We start from the raw sequence: 19,337 nt of genomic DNA, 5'->3' as shown, positions 1-19,337 counted from the left end.
TTCTCCAAACTTGGACTCCTTGTGAACTTGAAAAACTGTCACTGATTCCTTTGCAGACAACTGAGTTCATAGGAGCTATGATTGACTCTTGGTGGTAAGAGGTTACCTGTCAGAGGACAGGTTCCAGTCCCGTCAGTCATTGGCAAGGGACTTAAGATCAAACCCAAGAACAATGGTGCGTACATGTCTGAAGCTACTAGGCCATATATCGGTGTATACATATGTGATACTGTTAGCCAAGCTTCACCTGCAGCCCTTACAATTATGACTGAGTTCGGTGTATTCTTCATCTAAGCATCATGTGATCAGAAGTCATGGTCCTGCTAAAGATTTTACAGAACTCACTTGGTGGCTGTACTCAGAGAACATATGAAAGGGGTGCCATTCTACCCCTCCTCAATAATGACAATTAATTGCCTGCAATGGCTTCAGTCTGCTTCAGAATCATGATTATATCCTTGATTTGCAAATCAGGAATGGTGAGCAAAGTGGTAACTTCTGAAAAATATTTCACCCTTGTCATGGCTGCTAGGTTTGATGCCAAGTTTGGGAGATCATCTCTTCTTCTTCTTCAATCTGTGTTTGACTATTATGGCATGTGTTGTTCATTCCCACCATAAGAAAGGCCATACTGGGTCAGACCAAAGGTCCATCTAGACCAGTATCCTGTCTTCTGACAGTGGCCAATGCCAGGTGCCCCAGAGGGAATGAGCAGAACAGGTAATCATCAAGTGATCCATCCCCTGTCGCCCATTCCCAGCTTCTGGCAAACAGAGGCTAGGGACTCCATCCCTGCCCATCCTGGCTAATAGCCATTGATGAACCTATCCTCCATGAATTTATCTAGTTCTTTTTCTGCCTCTCTGACAAATAAGTGACACTTTTGTTTTGAATATTTGCTAACTGTGCAGGTTAGCAGGATATAAACAGTTCCTTGGGCTTTGCAATAGTATTTCTCTGGATACTTTTTATAAGTAAACATAAAAATTAGAAAAAACAGTATTAGAGACAGAAAGCATTCAATACCCTTACAACCAATCTTAAAAATATGTACAAACAGATATTTAATGACTTTTCCTATTTAGTATTGATTTGTTCAGATAGTGCTTTAAGAGAAGACTAACCCTCTATACGAAGTTTGTCTTCTGCCCCCATAAATATCCCCATGGGGGCAGAAGGATCTGAACCTCTAGTGGGGATCCTGCTTGCCAGTCCCTGTAGTAGGACACACGCATGCACGCACACAGACACACACACACACACACACACAGACATGCGCGCGCGCACACACACGGAAACTGAGTGGGGATTGTGGCCATGCCACCCTTTACGCCCTTGTACGGGAATGCAAGGAGATATAGGGCATGTGCACGGCTCCAACTGACACTGTTGTTCAAAAGTATCCGATCTTGTGTGCGTGAGGCACATGCACATCTTGAGTGGGATCCACACTGACTGCAACATCTAACAAATCACAGTTCCTGTAGAACAAGTAGCGATTTCTATTTAAATTAACTCTAAATAGGACACGCTTAATCTGCAATAACTGTCTATATACAGACTCACACCAAAATAACTAAAGATATGAATTAAAACAGATTTAGTTAATTTGGTTCCAGTTTGTGGGTAGATGAGCCCTGATTTTCCACAGCCTTGTATCTTGTGGAATAACTTACTCCTGTGCAAAGTGGGTGTAAAATACTGCTGATCAGAATAGTAGCATTTTATAGCCACTTTGCACTCATAAGAACATAACAGCTGCCATACTGGGTCAGACCAATGGTTCATCTATCCCAGTATCCTGTCTGACAGTGGCCTGCACCAGAGCTCCAGGGAGAGTGTACAGAACAGGGTAATTTTGGAGTGATACACCCTAGTCTTCCACTCCCAGATTCTGACAGTCAAAAGCTTAGAGTTGCTTTATATCCCTGACCATCTTGGCTAATAGCCATTGATAGACCTATTCTCCAGGAACTTGCCTAGTTTGCTTTTGTTTTTTGTTTTTTTTTAAATCCGGTTATAGTTTTGACTATTACAACATCCCATGGAAATGAGTTCCTCAGGTTAATTGAGCATTATGTGAAAAAGTACTTCCTCATATTCATATTAAACCTGTGCCTATTAATTTCATTGGTGACCCCTATTTTTTTGCATTGTGTGAAACGGTAAATAACACTCGCTTATCTGTGTACTTTGTCCACACCATTCATGATTTTATAGACCTCTATCATGTCCCCCCTTAGTTGTCTCTTTTCTAAGCTGAACAGCTCTAGTCTTTTTAATATCTCCTAATGTTGTGTAAATAAACAAGGAGCAGGGCAGAGGAGAAAGAGGCCCTATATATTTAATTATTTATATTTATAAACGACGAGGCATCTATCAGAAGCTCTAGGCATTTCTGACAGTATGTCAAAATTAACAGCAGGCCAGCAAGGTATGTGCAAATAAGAAAATACCAAGCTTAGATTTCTAACTTTCAAACTCTGCCTTGGATTTATATCTTAGCCTCAGGGTTGGCATCCTCTATCGATGGAAAGAAGTCTAATGTGAGAATTCAAATAGGTTTCAAATGAAACCTATGAGTTGTAGACTTTGAATTTGACAACCTGAGTCTAATACTCTTTCTTTAAAGAATAGCTGACATGTCAAGGAATTCTCTTGTAAAGCATTCTACTGAGAAAGCATTCTATTTCGATACCAGAGGCCAGATTTTCAAAGCTGCAGAATCTTCATGTATCCCATTAATTTCAGTTGGAATTGTGGGTTCTAAGTACTTCTGAAAAATCACATACACTTTTCCATAGTACTTGCCAACTTTCAGTCTTTTTTAAGACAGGAATTTTCTCAAGGCAGGCGACTTTTTTTTAATTTATTTATTTTTATTTTTTATTTTATTTTATTCATCACTTGTAGTTCTTGTTCTTTGCGATAATCATTTCTCTAGCACTAGTTAGGCTTTATCTACACTAGAAAGCTTTACTGGCAAAACTTCCCTTCTGTTGATATAGTCTACAGCCCAGTTGTGTCCACGAAGCATCAGCAGTTCATCTGATACATCCAGGGTTTTATGTTGGCTAGGCAATCTCTCCGTTCATCTTGCATTCTGATTTATCAAAATACCTGCTTTTGTTCCACGTTGCAATACTTGCTATTATGAACTACTGCAAAGTCTGAAACTGCTGCTGTGAATTAATAATTTTTGTAAGCTACATCACTCCTTGTCTGAATTTTATGTTCTTCCCTGTGAATATAGGTCTCTGAAATTGATCCAGAGAAGTTTTCAAGTAGAATAGAATGTGAAAGTCCTAACAATGACCTCAGTCGATTCTGTGGCTTTGTGTAAGTAGGCTTGGGGGGAATTTGCCATTTGTTATGGTTATTTGCCTCATGTGTTGAAGGCTTGTAACGTTTACTTTTTAAAACACCTTATATTTAAATCACATTGTCCGATTCTAGTTGCACCCTTAAGTTTCTGTGCATGGTTGAGAAGACCTGGAGCTCCGAAAATGCTTTCTGTATCAAAGCTTGTGAATGGTGGGGGCTTCTTGATTAATTTTTGTTTTATAATGAAATTTTCAAGCGCCTAGTTTATACTTTAATTCACACTGGTACCTTCTTTTTTCAAAATGGCTCTTATCTGTTTTTAATCGTTTGTGATGCCTGCAATAACGCTTTCCCTAATGCTCATTCTGGACCATAGTCTGAATAGACAGACAGTATTGTCTAATGATGAAAGACTGGAACTGGGAACGAAGAGGCCTGGGCTCTATTCTTCAGGGTTAGTTTACTCTGCAAAGGCTTTGCCAATATAGCTACACCAGAAAAGCCCTCTAGTGGAGGCGCATCTTATGCCAGCAAAAGGCGTTTTTTGTCAGTATAGTTAAACCACCTCTTCAATTGACATAACCTGTGCTAGCAAAAGAACTCCTGTTTCGGGTATAAACGGCATCTGCCTGAGGGGAGTGGTTGCCAGCCTAGCTAGATTGGTTAGGAGGAGTGTGATATTTTTTGTTGTATTCTTTATGCTCCTAACCAACATGGCTAGACCAGCAAAACTCTGTAGTGTGGACCTGGCCTGACTCTGCCACTCGCTTGCTGTGTGACCCTAGGCAACTTGCTTAACTTCCCTGGTATTCTGTTTTCCCATCTGTAAAATCTCCTTTGTAAAGAGTTTGTGACATCTGTGTGAAAAGCATTGTTTATGGTGCAAAATATTTTTTAATGCAAACTATTTCCATTTTAATTTTGAAACTTGCAGTTTCTACAGTGCCCCTTCTCTGCCCCCCATAGCATGGAGAATAAAAATTATAAATGAGAGAAAAGGGGGAAAAAATTATAGATTTAGGCCTACGGTGAACATAGATCGACTGACTATCTATATTATAATTAACTTGCTTACAACACAGTTAATATAGCATTCTGTCTTCTAGTATTGATAGGTCCTAACTGTGTATTAGCCACGTCCTTGGTCTATTTGACAGCCTAGGATAGAGCGAGGCTGTAGAATGTTTTGGGGACCCTGCTATTAGGTCACTTCTGCACTACAAGGTGGGGATCATGTTTTAACAGATGTCAAGAGGGGTCAAGGTTCTACTCGGGTTCCCAAGCACAGGTTTGATTGAGGCATAGCTGGGGCTGATGCATCCTCGCCAGTATACACATGTAGTGTGAATTGGGATGTGCTGGGTTGAAGTGTCTGCTTTCCATTCTTAGTGTTGGTCCTGAGATCGCTATGTTGCCCTTTTGTAGGATTTTCTTCTAACTATGCTGCTTACAAACCGTTGACTTGTAAACTCGTGAAATCTCAGTATAAACCAAGAGAGCATGCGTGGCCAGATTTTCAAAAGAGATCAATATGTTTGGTGCTGAGCTTTGTTGGAAATCTGTAAGTGTCACAATGGGAGTTGCTGGATACTGGGCGAAAATCTGCCCCAGGGTGCTTTTGAGGCTTGGTTGCTATAGATTCTGTGGGAGTCTCCAGCACACCTGTTAAGTAATGCACTGTGTTTGCAGTGAACATTCAAACAAGGAGCGAGTGGGCCTGAATAGAGAGAACTTGCTGTTACGAGGATGCACAATCAGAAACACAGAAGCCGTTGTGGGCATTGTGGTGTATGCAGGTTAGTGGACCGGGAGCGTGCACTGATTTTCATGCAAACGTGAGTTCTTCAAGATTTCCTTTTTAAGTTGTATTTACCTGACTTGAGAAAGAGTACGGTTCGGGCACTGGTAAATGGGAAATTGCCACTTTCAGTCGAGCACTGGGGAGTAGTACCTGGAAGCATTGCTAATGGCTGTTCAGTAGGCTATGTGAAATAAATTAGTTTCTGTCTTAGAGCTTTATGCTGCTGTAATATGTGAGCACAGATAGGTGATCTCAGTTCAGTTCCATGTGAACACGTCCCCCCTCACCCCTCCACCCTCTCCACAATTAGCACTGATTAGTAGTCGCCTCAGAATAGAGTCCAAAGAATGTGATTGGCATATGGAGACTGATGCCATGTCCTTCTGTTTCAGGATTGAGGTTGTGCTGTTATTGCCTGTCCTGTGTGTATTCTTTGACAAAGGACAAGTCTCCAGAGCAATCAGTCTGGCCCCTTTAGCAAGCACTACAGTTCATATTTAGAAAGTAATAACCCACCTTAAAGTGCAACTTCTGTTAGAAAGAATGGAAAAGTATTGATTTTTCAGATACAGGAGGCCAAACAAAACAGAAGCTTTTCTTCTTAGAGCAGAATTAACCAATGCATTGTATTGGCAGATAATTGCTTTGCTTAAGTTTAGAACCCTGGTCCAAATACTAATTAACCCATGCATCCAATTTTCTCAGTCTTTCAGGGATGTATTTGAGTTTTGGTTTGAATATCTGCCATAGAAGGAAAATTAAACATTTATTGTGTGTTACAGGTCATGAAACCAAAGCAATGCTGAATAACAGTGGCCCTCGTTACAAACGCAGTAAATTGGAAAGGAGAGTGAACACTGATGTCCTTTGGTGTGTTCTGCTTTTGATTTTAATGTGTTTAATTGGTGCTTTAGGTAAGTAAAGTGTAAGGATCTGCAAAGTAGTATTTTTGTTTGTTTGTTGTCTCACTCACCCCCTTTTTCTCTGCAAGTTTTTTAGTGCTTTATTTTTGAGGTTGTCAGTGCGATGGGATCTAGGAATAAATAATAGTCTGACTCTTCCAGGAAGCATACTCTTTTCCCAGGAGTAACTGAGTTAAGAATGATCTGAAATATATTAATATCAACTAGCTAAATTTCTTGTATACCTAGTAGGCCTAGGCCAGGGGTGGGTAAACTATGGGCCAGATCTGGCCCCTCAGGGCTTTGGATCCGGCCAGTGGTATCGCCACCCTCATGGCGCCACGGGCTCCGGGAAGCAGCTGGCACCACGTCCCTGCGGCCCCCTCCGCACGCTGGTCTTGCCTGTGGGTACCTCACCCGAAGCTCCCATTGGCTGGGAACGGGGAACTGCAGCCAATGGAAGCTTCGGGGGAGGTACCCATACACAAGGGCAGTGCGCGGAGCTCTCTGCCTTCCCTCCCCCAGGGGGCCACAGGAACGTGGTGCTAGCCACTTCCCGGAGTGGCTCGGAGTGGGGCCAGGGCTAAGGCAGGCAGGCAGGGAGCCTGCCCTGGCCCCAATGCATGCTGCTGCCACCCCGGAATCGCTCCAGGTAAGCGGTGCTGGGCCGAATCCTGAACCCCTCCTGCAACCCAGCTCCCTGCCCTGAGCCCCCTCCTGCACCCCAACCCCCTTCTCTGAGCCTCCTCATACACATCGCACCGCTCCTCTGCCCTAGCCCCTTGCCCTGAGACCCTTCCTGCCCACCACACTCCCTTCCACACCTCGCATTCCCCCCCGCACTCCAACCCCCTGTCCCAGCCCTGCATGCAATTTCCCCACCCAGATGTGGCCCTTGGGCCAAAAAATTTGCCAACCCCTGGCCTAGGCATTGAAAGTTGAAGATTGAGGCTTATCTGTCCTATGAAATGTGCCACCGTTTTTTCAGGAAATCTTAACTGTTTTAGCTCCCACAGTTACACTGCCTGTATGGATGAGGTACTGGTGTCCAGCTCACTTCTGGGTGCAATTTAAAGTGGTTCTATAAATAGTTTAAGTCCCAAGCTCCTCAAAAGCTGCCTCTCTCCTTGTGTGATACTTCATCAGCTGAGCTGCATACAGTGCTTGAGTTCACAGTCTCTTGTTCTGTTCAGAGAGGCCTGAAGGGAGGATATTCTCAGTGAAAGGCCTTCAACTTGGGGGTGCTTCCCCAGCTGGTCTTCCATTGACCTTACTGGTAATGCTGCAAAGCTCATATTTCCTCCTAAGTCCTTTTCTGGGAAAAAAAGGCTGACAGGATGGTATTGGATGGAGAGTCTAAGTTTGCATGGGTTTTGGGGGAGTTTATATTTTGGACATTGGTTAAATTTAATACTTGCACTCAGCTGCCTGTACATTTTGTTATCCAAATAAGCCAGTTTATAAAAAAAATTTACTGAAACACTTGAGACGCTCTTAGTCCTGGAGTATATTGGTGGTACAAGCATATTAGCTGAAAATAGTTTTTAAGGTTGGATTTTTAAAACCATTTTCTAACAACCAGTGTTGTAACTGAGGCAGGACCTACTTTTTGCCCTCATTGGGCACATTAAGTAGCCTGGTTAAGCCACAGTTTACAAGCTAGAGGTGTTGCCCACACAAGCTCCTGGGAGACACTTCATTGTTGGTATTTTCCAGAAATAAAAGAAAAATCCTTTGAAGCATATATTAACTGTATCTTTCTAACATTCCCATTGGATTGTGGATGAGTAGTTAAATAAATAAACAAAATGCTACTTGCCCCTGCTCTTCATGCAACCTTCATTCATGAATTAGAATAGGCAAAGTGAGAGGAGGAGTTTGTTTTGATCAACTCTTTCTTGAGAAAAACCAAAAAGCTGAAGTCTAATTGTTGTTAGGCACCAGGCTTTAAACCTCTTCCAGTTTTTGTTCAGCTTGACACTAAACTATGGGCCAGTGTATGTACAACTAACTCTTTCTTTCTTCTTTTTTTTTTTTTTAAGGTCATGGAATTTGGTTAAGTAGCTATTCGGAGATGCCTCTTTTTAATGTCCCTGAGCCCAATGGAAAATCCACTCCACCAGCATTAGCAGGATTTTATATGTTTTGGACAATGATCATTTTATTACAGGTAACTTCAATTCACCTTAAACATAATGGGCCAGATTCTGCTCTCATTTACGCTCATGTATATCTGGAGTAACTCCTTTGACTTCAGTGAAGTTACTTTTATTTACACTGGTGTAACTGGATCAGAATTTGGTTTCATAATCATCAGATTATCTAGCTGCATGAAAACCACTCTATTTTATTTTGTCAGGTCTTGATCCCAATTTCTCTCTATGTTTCAATCGAAGTTGTCAAATTGGGACAAATCTATTTAATTCAGAATGATATTGACTTGTACCATGAGAAAACTGACTCCACTATTCAGTGTCGAGCACTGAATATCGCTGAAGACTTAGGTCAAATCCAGTATATCTTCTCTGACAAGACCGGAACCCTCACTGAGAACAAAATGGTTTTCCGGAGATGCAGCATTGCTGGACAGGAATATTGCCATGAGGAGAATGGTAAGAAATTAAATATTAAGGCAGCATTCATACCTTCTTTATTCTTGCAGAAGTTGAAAGGTTTGATAGGGTAGAGTGCATGTCAAGTCCATTTGGCAGACCCATGCACAGTAGCATGGAGAAGCGGGAATGCAGGCTAACCCTATTAGCAACAGTGCTTCTGCCCTATGTGTGAACTGTGGAGCGTTATCCATACATTGCCTTCTTTGCTAAGAGTCTTGAGAACTGTGGTTAGTGAGCTAGTATGCAGATAGTTTTGTTTCTATTCACTGTGCTGGAGAGAATCTTTTTTTTTTTTTTTTTTTTTTTTTTTAAACTCTGGCTGACTGAACTTCACTGGAATTCAATAATTGCACTCTGCCTCTCTCCATGAAATTTTGGAAACTCTGTCACTGGGAAACTGCAAATAATCTTTCCTCTTGTTTTTAAGTAGTGAGTCAGGCATAATATCTGCACAGTATTTTAGGGTGCAGCTGCCCAGTTCATCACCATGGTAGAGACATGAAAATATCCTTCCTCACTCCATGGAGCATTGTTTTAGGCCTCAATTCAGCATGTGGGTATTTAAAAGCACGAATAGTCCCATTGAAATTGTATGCTTAAATTTAACCACATATTTATATGTTTTGCTGAGTCAAGGCCTTAGTGACTTCACTAATGTTAGTGCACAGACAAATTCATCTGCACGCATAGCAGATATGTAGTAATTTGATGAACTGACATTCAACTAGCAAAGACCTGCACTTCTATTCTAGCATGCTTTGTTTAGAATGCCTGTAAACTGGCATATCACAAATAGGTGGAAATATTAACTTAAATTTAGAATCCCGTGTACTGAGTTATGAACACTGTGTCCTATATATGAGTGACATTCTGTATCTAGCTCTCAGTAGCCTATTAATTGCCCACTGGGAGTCAAGTGTTTTTATTAGTGGCTCTGTATTTTTAAAAATGCATAAACTATAGGATGCAACTGTAGACATATACAGTGAGGAAGTTATATACAGCATCATAGACTTTTCCACTTAATTTGATCATTGGTTAATTTAGCTGTCTGGCTAAGTTGGATCAAAAATACAGGAATATAACGTATTTCAATCACTTTGTGCACGTACTATTAGATAATACTGGGTCACTGCAGAAATCTGCCATTTAATCAGTAGGCAAGGCCAATGTTCTGTACTCGATCAAAGAGGATTAAACCAAAGTGAGATCATGATAATACATGCTTAGTAAAGCTAGTGGTATTCACAATATAGTGTTTACTATTGCTGTGATTGATGTAACAAGAAAAGGAGTACTTGTGGCACCTTAGAGACTAACAAGCTTATTTGAGCATAAGCTTTCATGAGCTACAGCTTACTTCATCGGATGCATTCAGTGGAAAATACAGTGGGAAGATTTATATACATAGAGAACATGAAACAATGGGTGTTATCATACACACTGTAATCAGAGGGATCACTTAGGTGAGCTATTACCAGCAGGAGAGCTGGGGGGAGGGGGGGAGACCTTTTGTAATGATAATCAAGGTGGGCCATTTCCAGCAGTTGGCAAGAACGTCTGAGGAACAGTGGGGGGGGGAGAAATAAACATGGGGAAATAGTTTTACTTTATGTAATGACATATCCACTTCTAGTCTCTATTCAAGCCTAAGTTAATTGTATCCAGTTTGTAAATTAATTCCAATTCAGCAGTCTCTCGTTGGAGTCTGTTTTTGAAGTTTTCTTGTTGAAATATGGCCACTTTTAGGTCTGTAATCAAGTGACCCGAGAGATTGAAGTGATCTCCAACTGGTTTTTGAATCTAATAAGCGATGGTCACATAAACACCACCCTATACTGGAAACCTACTGACTGCTATTCTTACTTACATGCCTCCAGCTTTCATCCAGACCACACCACATGATCCATTGTCTACAGCCAAGCTCTACGATACAACCGCATTTGCTCCAACCCCTCAGACAGAGACAAATACAAGATCTCTATCAAGCATTCTTACAACTACAATACCCACCTGCTGAAGTGAAGAAACAGATTGACAGAGCCAGAAGAGTACCCAGAAGTCACCTACTACAGGACAAAGAAAATAACAGAACGCCACTAGCCATCACCTTCAGCCCCCAACTAAAACTTCTCCAAAGCATCAAGGATCTACAACCTATCCTGAAGGACAACCCATCACTCTCACAGATCTTGGGAGACAGGCCAGTCCTTGCTTACAGACAGCCCCCCAACCTGAAGCAAATACTCACCAGCAACCACACACCACACAACAGAACTACTAACCCAGGAACCTATCCTTGCAACAAAGCCCATTGCCAACTCTGTCCACATATCTATTCAGGGGACACCATCATAGGGCCTAATCACATCAGCCACAATATCAGAGGCTTGTTCACCTGCACATCTACCAATGTGATATGTGCCAGCAATGCTCTTCTGTCATGTACATTGGTCAAACTGGACAGTCTCTATGTAAAAGAATAAATGGACACAAATCAGATGTCAAGAATTATAACATTCAAAAACCAGTTGGAGAACACTTCAGTCTCTCTGGTCACTTGATTACGACCTAAAAGTGGCAATACTTCAACAATAAAACTTCAAAAACAGACTCCAACGAGAGACTGCTGAATTGGAATTAATTTGCAAACTGGATACAATTAACTTAAGCTTGAATAGAGACTGGGAGTGGATGGGTCATTACACAAAGTAAAACTATTTCCCCATGTTTATCCCCCCTCCCACCCGCCACTGTTCCTCAGACGTTCTTGCCAACTGCTGGAAATGGCCCACCTTGATTATCACTACAAAAGGTCCCCCTCTCCCCTGCTGGTAATAGCTCACCTAAGTGATCCCTCTGGTTACAGTGTGTATGGTAACACCCATTGTTTCTTGTTTTCTAAGTATATAAATCTCCCCACTGTATTTTCCACTGAATGCATCCAATGAAATGAGCTGTAGCTCACGAAAGCTTATGCTCAAATAAATTTGTTAGTCTCTAAGGTGCCACAAGTACTCCTTTTCTTTTTGTGAATACAGACTAACACTCTACTACTCTGAAACCTGTCATTGATATAACAGTTCGATATGCAAACTAGATACACCACCTAGTGGTCACATTGAGAAACCGATCAATCTCTTTCAATGTTATGGAAATGCACTTGATTGGCAACCAGTTTTAAAAAATAATTTCTGCATAAATTTTTGAGTAGTGTATGGAGCAGATACAATAATACTGGTGATTCCCTCACATTTCACATATGCACAAATTTAGAAGAAAGTGGGGGCAGTAACTGATATTAAAAATATGAGGAAAACTTCCATCAGCTTCCAATTTTTAAATGCTTATTAAAACAATAAAAAAATGTAAATAGAAGTATACTGAAAAGCTAATGAAATAATAAAAAAGTTTTAAGAAGAAATAAACCGTATAGCACATATCAGAAGTTATTTGTACGGCAATAGCACCTAGAGGCTGCCTGTCAAGGATCAGAGCCCTCTTGTGCAGGTGCTGAACATCCACTAGTCCTTTTCCATGTGTGTGCTGGTCTGTTAGTATCACCTTAATAAAATGCCATAATGTTCACTATAGTTCCAGTTGTTTCATGTTGTCCCCTGGTGTGGCCGGGGGTGGATCATGTATTTATCGATGATGACATTTGAATACAAAAACAGTGTAAATACAGCATGAAAAATCCTAGGGACAGTTTGTTTTAATTATTTGTTTGTTTGTTTGTTTAAAGGATTTGGAGGGGACCCACAAATTGGTTTATTTTGTAGATGCAGCTTTTTAGAACATTGCACAGGATTTTTATTCACATACCTCCTGTTTTAGACAATAGGAGTTGCATTGCAGAAACCCAGTGGAATTGTTGGGTATATGCCACTTAATCTATGTGTATACATTTGTGCTTATTAATTTACATACACTCATATTGCCCTCAATGCAAGAGTCGAGAAGCACATAACTGTGTTGATCGCAGTGGCTGTGTTGCCTTATAATGCTCTTACCTAATGATTTTGTAATGTGCTAAGTAGTCTGTGTCCTCTGTGTCAGTGCTACTGCTCTCTGTATCAATATCACCAGCACGTGCTTTGATGCTGTTATATGTGGTACAGGAGGTGAGGGACTTCACCTGAAGTCTTCTGTATTTCATAGTTTGAGCAGTCATGATAGCAGGTACCAGAACTTTGCACTGGAGGTAATGAGGTCCTAATACAAGACCCTATTAGAGTAGCGCATTTGTAAGGTCACTGATTTCAGCCATACTTCCCTTCAATTACCACATTTTATTTTATAAACCATGTGACATCGTCACAAAACTGTTATTTGTTCCTGCTGCAGAAAATATCAGATTATGAAAACAAACATTTTTGGTGGATGAAAACTATGACTAGTAGACATGCCTTTTACTAGAGATTTCCTTGCACTGTAGTTGCTTAAGGAAGAGTGTCAGTGGAAGGGCATGTAACACAGACAATTTTCTTGAAAAAACTGGCTCAGCTTTCAAGTGAACGAGTTGTGTTTCTCGTAGTCTCATAGACTTTAAGATCAGAAGGGACCATCATTATCATCTAGTCTGACCTCCTGTAGACTGCAGACCACCTTCACATGATTCAGATTAATTTCTGGAATACATACAACATGAGGACAGCCATTTTGAATATTACTCAGTTCCTTCCTCATACCTTTTATCATTATCCCCGGTTCCCTAGGTTCCTGCAGCCTGAATCCTTTCCTCCAGTATTTTACCATCATCTGTCACATAGGCTGTCTCCTTCCCTGGTTTGGCTCTTTCCCTAATAGAGACTATTGTTGTCCACAGTTTGAATTTTTAACTTTAGAGCTGCTCTGTGATATGTGAGCTCTTATTTTAAAAAAATATTTTTTTTCTTTATTTGTATTGAGGCAAAGGAGATAATAGCCTGAACCCTCCTTTCCAGGTTGTCTCCATGATCAGTGGTGCCCCCTGGGAGGAGTTTGGAATCATCAAAATGCCAAATTCGGCAAATAGGGACTATGGTCTCCTAAGCTGGGGGAAGGGGAGGATTTTATTTATGCCTGAGGGTGGGAACAAGACCTCCCCCACACATGACACGCATGATTCAGGTTTTACTGACTGGTTATTGTACTGATGAGACCAGCTTTTCAGTTGTAAAAATTAATAAATCAAAAAAGTTCTTTTCTCAAACAGATAAACTTCAGGCAGGATTCACAGAGCCCTTATTAAAAGTGAAACTTGTTCCGTCAAACCAGTGTCCATGTGATCAGTGTGTTGGCTGTTTTGTTTTTCTTTTGATTAAAAGAATATATATGATATACATGATATATATAATCCATTTTTACACACGTACAAAATTCTGTGTTTTAAAGTTCATATGTCAGGCTTCCACCTGATGATTTGAGCTTGTAATATTGGACAAATGAGGGATTCTTTTTAGTCGCTGAAATGTGATTTCTCCCTCTCCCTCCTCTCATTAGCCAAGAGGCTGGAATCCTATCAAGGGGCTGATTCAGAGGATGAAGATTTAACAGATGCTCTGTGTGGCTCGTTGAGCTGCATGCCAAAGCAGAAGGTGCACAGCTGCAGGATAGTGAGTCGGCCTTTGAACTCCAAGTCTTTGAATCAGCTGGCTGGTAGCTGTTCTGCCTTAGGAGAGAAAGATGGAGTCAGTAACATTCCACACTCAAGACATGTAGCTTTCAGCAGCCCCATTGTAAGTATAACTTGATGTCTTTTGATTTTAAATATCTGAAGTAACTCATGAAGACATCTGATTCTTTTTCTTTAAAATTGAATAGATCATTTGTCTTATCTGAAATCCTTTCTGTTTTCCTTCAAAAAGAACTGAAAAAGTGCCTCTCCACAGCTGTAATTTGTAATTGATATGTTTTTAAATGATGGCAAAAATAAAATGTGGATTTTCAGCTTTTAAAGCGAGGCCAGAATTGAATTGGGAGCATGAGGTGTTCATTCATGGTCATCCCTTTCTAAACTGTTCACATAAAGCTAGAGAAGGATAGCCCAATGGTTAGGGTAACAGATTCAATTTTCTATTCTTCCACAGACTGCCAGTATGACTTTGGACAAGTTGCGTAGCTTCTCTGTGCCTCGGTTCCCTACCTGTAAAAGGAGTAATAGCACTTCTGTACCTCACTGGGGTGGTGTGAGGATAAACGGGTTCTCAAACTAGGGGTTGTGACCCTTCACAGCATCACAAGGTGGTTACATGGGGGTCGCAAGCGGTCAGTTCCATGGGGCTGACAGCCCTGAACCCCCATTAAATTAAATTACTCCCACTCCTGTGTTTAATTTGTAAGTGGTGGTCACGCTCAAAGGTTTGCTGTGTGAAAAGGGATCACCTATACAAAAAGTTTGAAAACCCCTTGGATAAATTGTGAGTTGCTCAGATGCTACAGTGATGGGTGCCAGATAAATACCTAAGATAGCTAAATCAAAGGGCTTGCCTATGAAGCAATTGTTTGTTTGATGACATATATTTGATACACACAGTGTGTTATGCATGGCAGTGCATAAAAACACTTAAAAGTGTTTTTAATGTTTGTATTAGATAATGCAAGTGCTACTAAATAATTCAGATCACCAGTGTGTCTGCATTGAATCTTGCTGGCATAACTCCACAAGTGCACCAGCTGAAATGAATAAATCAAATGTAATCAGTATTTGCCGTGTTGCTTTGAGAGAGTTTTTAAACCTTATAGGTGTGGGTAAGCAGTATTCCAGCCTAATTCACCTAGTTGTTGGGAGCAAAAATGTTGCCTGCACTGTGTATGTCCTTTATAAATGAGACTTAAAGTAACATTAAATAGGTGGTAGCTCAGTTTTATTTAATTTCATGAGTAAGGCTAAGATTTTGTCACTGTTACTTTTAATAAAAGTTACGGACAGGTCACGGGCAACAAACAACATCTCCAGTGAGCCCATGACCTGTCTATGACTTTACTAAAAATAACGGGGAGGCAGAGCTAGGTAGGGGGGAGAAATGACAACTGGAGTCCTGGGGATGGGGAGCACAAACAGGCTGAGCCCCACAGCCACAGGGCAGGCTCACAGACCCAACTCCAGTGCTGGCTGCAGGGCAGCGGTACATATTCCCAGCTCCAGCCGTAGGGGGAGGGGTGGTGATGGCCGGTGATGGCCCTGGGAAGCTCCGGGGCAGGGGCACGCAGTCCTGGCTGCAGCCCCCGCTGGAAGCCACAGGGCAGGGGTACACGGCCCCCACTGACAGCTGAAGCTGAAGAAGTCATGGAGGTCCAATAAAGTTCCAGAATCCGTGACTTCTGTGACCTCCGTGACTCAATCATATCCTTACTCATGAGCTAATGCTTGTGAAGACTGCACTCTGTCTATGTAGATATGAAATTCACCCTGTGCAGAAGGCTAGCACAAGGTCAAGGCACATTCAAGTCCCACTTACATCCTGGAGTGCATAAGTGGCACTTTGCCTGGCGCTGGCCCCTCTGAATTGGGGTGAAGATCATCCCCTGTGAGAAATGTCCAAGTTCCGAATGCGACATATCCTACCCCCTTTCTCTGCAGATGCAGGAGGAGGGCTGGTAGCAAAAGAATTCTGGTATGCAAAGGGATGGGGGAACAATTTAAGGGTTTGCCCTCATGAAATTAGGATGGTGCGGAAGTGGAAATCTGTCTTTAGGGTTCAAAATTAACAATGCTCATGCAGGAAAAAGACCTAGGTATCAGTGGCCAGCTTAATAAAGATCTCTACTCAATGTGCTGCTGTGGTAAAAAAAAGACAACAAAATATTAGAATACACAAGGGATTAGGATAAGACTTCGGGGGGGGGGGGGGAGCACATTATGGTCTGCCTGTTGAATAGGTTCTTAAATCTTCCTCAGAAGCATCTAGTGCCAGCCATTGTTGGAGACAGGATAATGGTCTAGATGGACTGTGTCTGATCCAGTATGTCAGTTCCTGTGAATTATCATGCACTAAAAACTACCAGTGTTTTAAGGACCTGCTCCTACAAAGTGCTGACGACACCTGTGACATGCTGCATATATCAAGGTGCTCTCCTCTCTTCCAGAAGTGCTCCGCATCTAGCAGGATGGAGCCTTTGTTAGCAGGAGGACATTGCCCAAACTTCTCTAATCCCTCCATGTTATAAACTGTAGTAGGTTTTACTTTTTCAGTTTTAGATTAACTTCCCTGCAGCAGCTGCCTACCTGCAGAAGGGAGTTTGGGAAGTGATTATTCTATTTATATGCACTTCTAAGAGTACTTTATTCATTGTAAAGTCTTGCAGCACTGAAACTGTCTTGTGCCAGGAACCACATCAGGCCTTTTGGAACTATATGGTAAAAGGATATCTATTTTATTTGATCAACAGGAAACTGATGTTGTTCCAGATGCAAAGCTCATGGAGAAATTTAGTCAAATTACCTGTCATTCATATGCACAATCAGAAGAAACTGACAGAGAGCCATCCTTGGAGATAGTATACATCACTGACTTCTTTCTTGCTCTGGCAATCTGTAATACTGTGGTAGTTTCAGCTCCTAACCAACCACGTCAAAAGGTAAGGAAGAAAAATCTGCTACTCAAGTGGTCACACTTCTGGCTGCTGCTGCATATTATAACTTTTCTTGTGTTCCCTATAGTCTTGTTTGCATGGGAAGGAAAAAAAGGCACTGCCATTTAAAAGTGGTCATTTCCCCCTCCATTGGTTTGCTGTGTTTGCTTGAAGGAAAAGAATTATTGTACAGTTGAAACTGAACAGTCCAGTAAGTTAATGCATAATATACAGCTAGCAAAACTTCCCAGTGAAGTGAGGCTTGCCTTGAATACTTTATACTATGGCTGTCAATTAATTCACTCAAAAAAATTAATCATGATTAAAAAAATTAATTGCAATAAATCACAGTTTTAATCGTTAAATAATAGAATACCAATTGAAATGTATTAAATGTTTTTGGATGTTTTTCTGCATTTTCAAATATATTGATTTAAATTACAACACAAATACAAAGTGCACAGTGCTCATTTTATAATATTTTTATTACAAATATTTGCATTGTAAAAATGATAAAAGAAATAGTATTTTTCAATTCACCTCATACAAGTACTGTAGTGCAATCTCTTTATCATAAAAGTGCAATTTACAAATGTAGATTTTTTTTTTTTTGGTTACATAACTTCACTCAAAAACAAAACAATGTAAAACTTTAGAGCCTACAAGTCCACTCAGCCCTACTTGTTCAGTCGATTGCTAAGACAAACAAGTTTGTTTATATTTACGGGAGGTAATGTTGCCCTCTTCTCACTTTCTGGTGACATTGTAAATAAGAAGAGGCATTCACATGGCACTTTTGTAGCTGGCATTGCAAGGTATTTACGTGCCAGATATGCTAAACATTCATATGCCCCTTCATGCTTCAGCCACCATTCCAGAGGACATACTTCCATGCTGATGATGCTCATGTTGTTCATTTTAAGAACACTTTCACTACAGATTTGACAAATCGCAAAGAAGGTACCAATGTGAGACTTCTAAAGATAGCTACAGCACTTGACCCAAGATTTAAGAATCTGAAGTGCCTTCCAAAATCTGAGAGGGACAAGGTGTGAAACATGCTGTCAGAAATCTTAAAAGAACAACACTCTGATGCAGAAACTACAGAACTCGAACCACTAAAAAAGAAAATCAGCCTTCTGCTGGTGGCATCTGACTCAGATGATGAAAGTGAACATGCGTCGGTCTGCACTGCTTTGGATCATTGTCAAGCAGAACCAGACATCAGCATGGATACACCCTCTGGAATGCAGGTGGAAGCATGAAGGGACATAGGAATCTGACACGTAAATATCTTGTGACACCAGCTACAACAGTGCCATGGGAATGTCTGTTCTCACTTTCAGGTGACATTGTAAACAAGAAGCAGGCAACATTATCTCCTGCAAATGTAAACAAACTTGTTTGTCTGAGTGACTGAATGGACTTGTAGGCTCTAAAGTTTTACATTGTTTTGTTTTTGAATGAAGTTATGTAACAGAAAATCTACATTTGTAAGTTGCACTTTCATGATAAAGAGATTGCACTACAGTACTTGTATGGGATGAATTGAAAAATACTATTTTGTTTTTTACAGCACAAATATTTGTAATAAAAATAAATATAAAGTGGGCAGTGTACACTTTGTATTCTGTGTTGAATTGAAATCAATATATTTGAAAATGTAGAAAATATCCAAAAATATTTAAATAAATGGTATTCTATTATTGTTTAATCGTGCGATTAATTTGTTAAATTGCTTGACAGCCCTACTTTATACTTACTTTTTTACAAGAGGGACTCTAAGATTAAATTGGTTTACCATTTTTACTATGTTCTATTCAACAATAAAATGCCTGATTTTAATGCCCCATCCAGTATGAAAAATGTGGTATATAGCAAACTGTAGCTGCCTCCTGGCATTACTACAAAGCTAGGGAGACCCTGCTTTTCAGTTTTGTACTGTAATAATAATAATTAATCCATACCTAGCAGCTTGGATGCATTCTAAGGCACAACAGCTATTCTGTGGATAGTGATCTTCCTCTTTGCAGTAATAAAGTATAACTTTATGTTTGTAACTGAAACTTTTTTTTTTTTTTAAATTAAATTGAATTTATCCTCCTGAGTAACCTTATTTTAGAAAAGGTTAGGGTTGAA

At 40.6% G+C, this 19,337-nt stretch overlaps 1 protein-coding gene across 6 annotated transcripts in view; it reads left to right on the top strand.

Annotated features, from left to right (window-relative positions):
• The window catches only part of ATP10D (ATPase phospholipid transporting 10D (putative)), a 96,437-nt gene that overhangs the window by 51,217 nt on the left and 25,883 nt on the right, over positions 1–19,337 (top strand). For all 6 annotated transcript variants that reach the window (XM_043513901.1, XM_043513898.1, XM_043513900.1 and 3 more), the window contains 7 exons: positions 3,254–3,339; positions 5,014–5,120; positions 5,908–6,039; positions 8,070–8,197; positions 8,387–8,639; positions 14,127–14,362; positions 17,016–17,204. In XM_043513901.1, coding sequence (XP_043369836.1) covers positions 3,254–3,339; positions 5,014–5,120; positions 5,908–6,039; positions 8,070–8,197; positions 8,387–8,639; positions 14,127–14,362; positions 17,016–17,204 — 1,131 coding nt within the window. The remainder of the gene's footprint in view (positions 1–3,253; positions 3,340–5,013; positions 5,121–5,907; positions 6,040–8,069; positions 8,198–8,386; positions 8,640–14,126; positions 14,363–17,015; positions 17,205–19,337) is intronic.

Source organism: Dermochelys coriacea, chromosome 4 (genome assembly GCF_009764565.3).
Source record: "Dermochelys coriacea isolate rDerCor1 chromosome 4, rDerCor1.pri.v4, whole genome shotgun sequence".
Classification (NCBI taxonomy): Eukaryota; Metazoa; Chordata; order Testudines; family Dermochelyidae; genus Dermochelys; species Dermochelys coriacea.
Note: the sequence above shows the minus strand (reverse complement) of the source record. Positions and strands in the feature narration are given on the sequence as shown.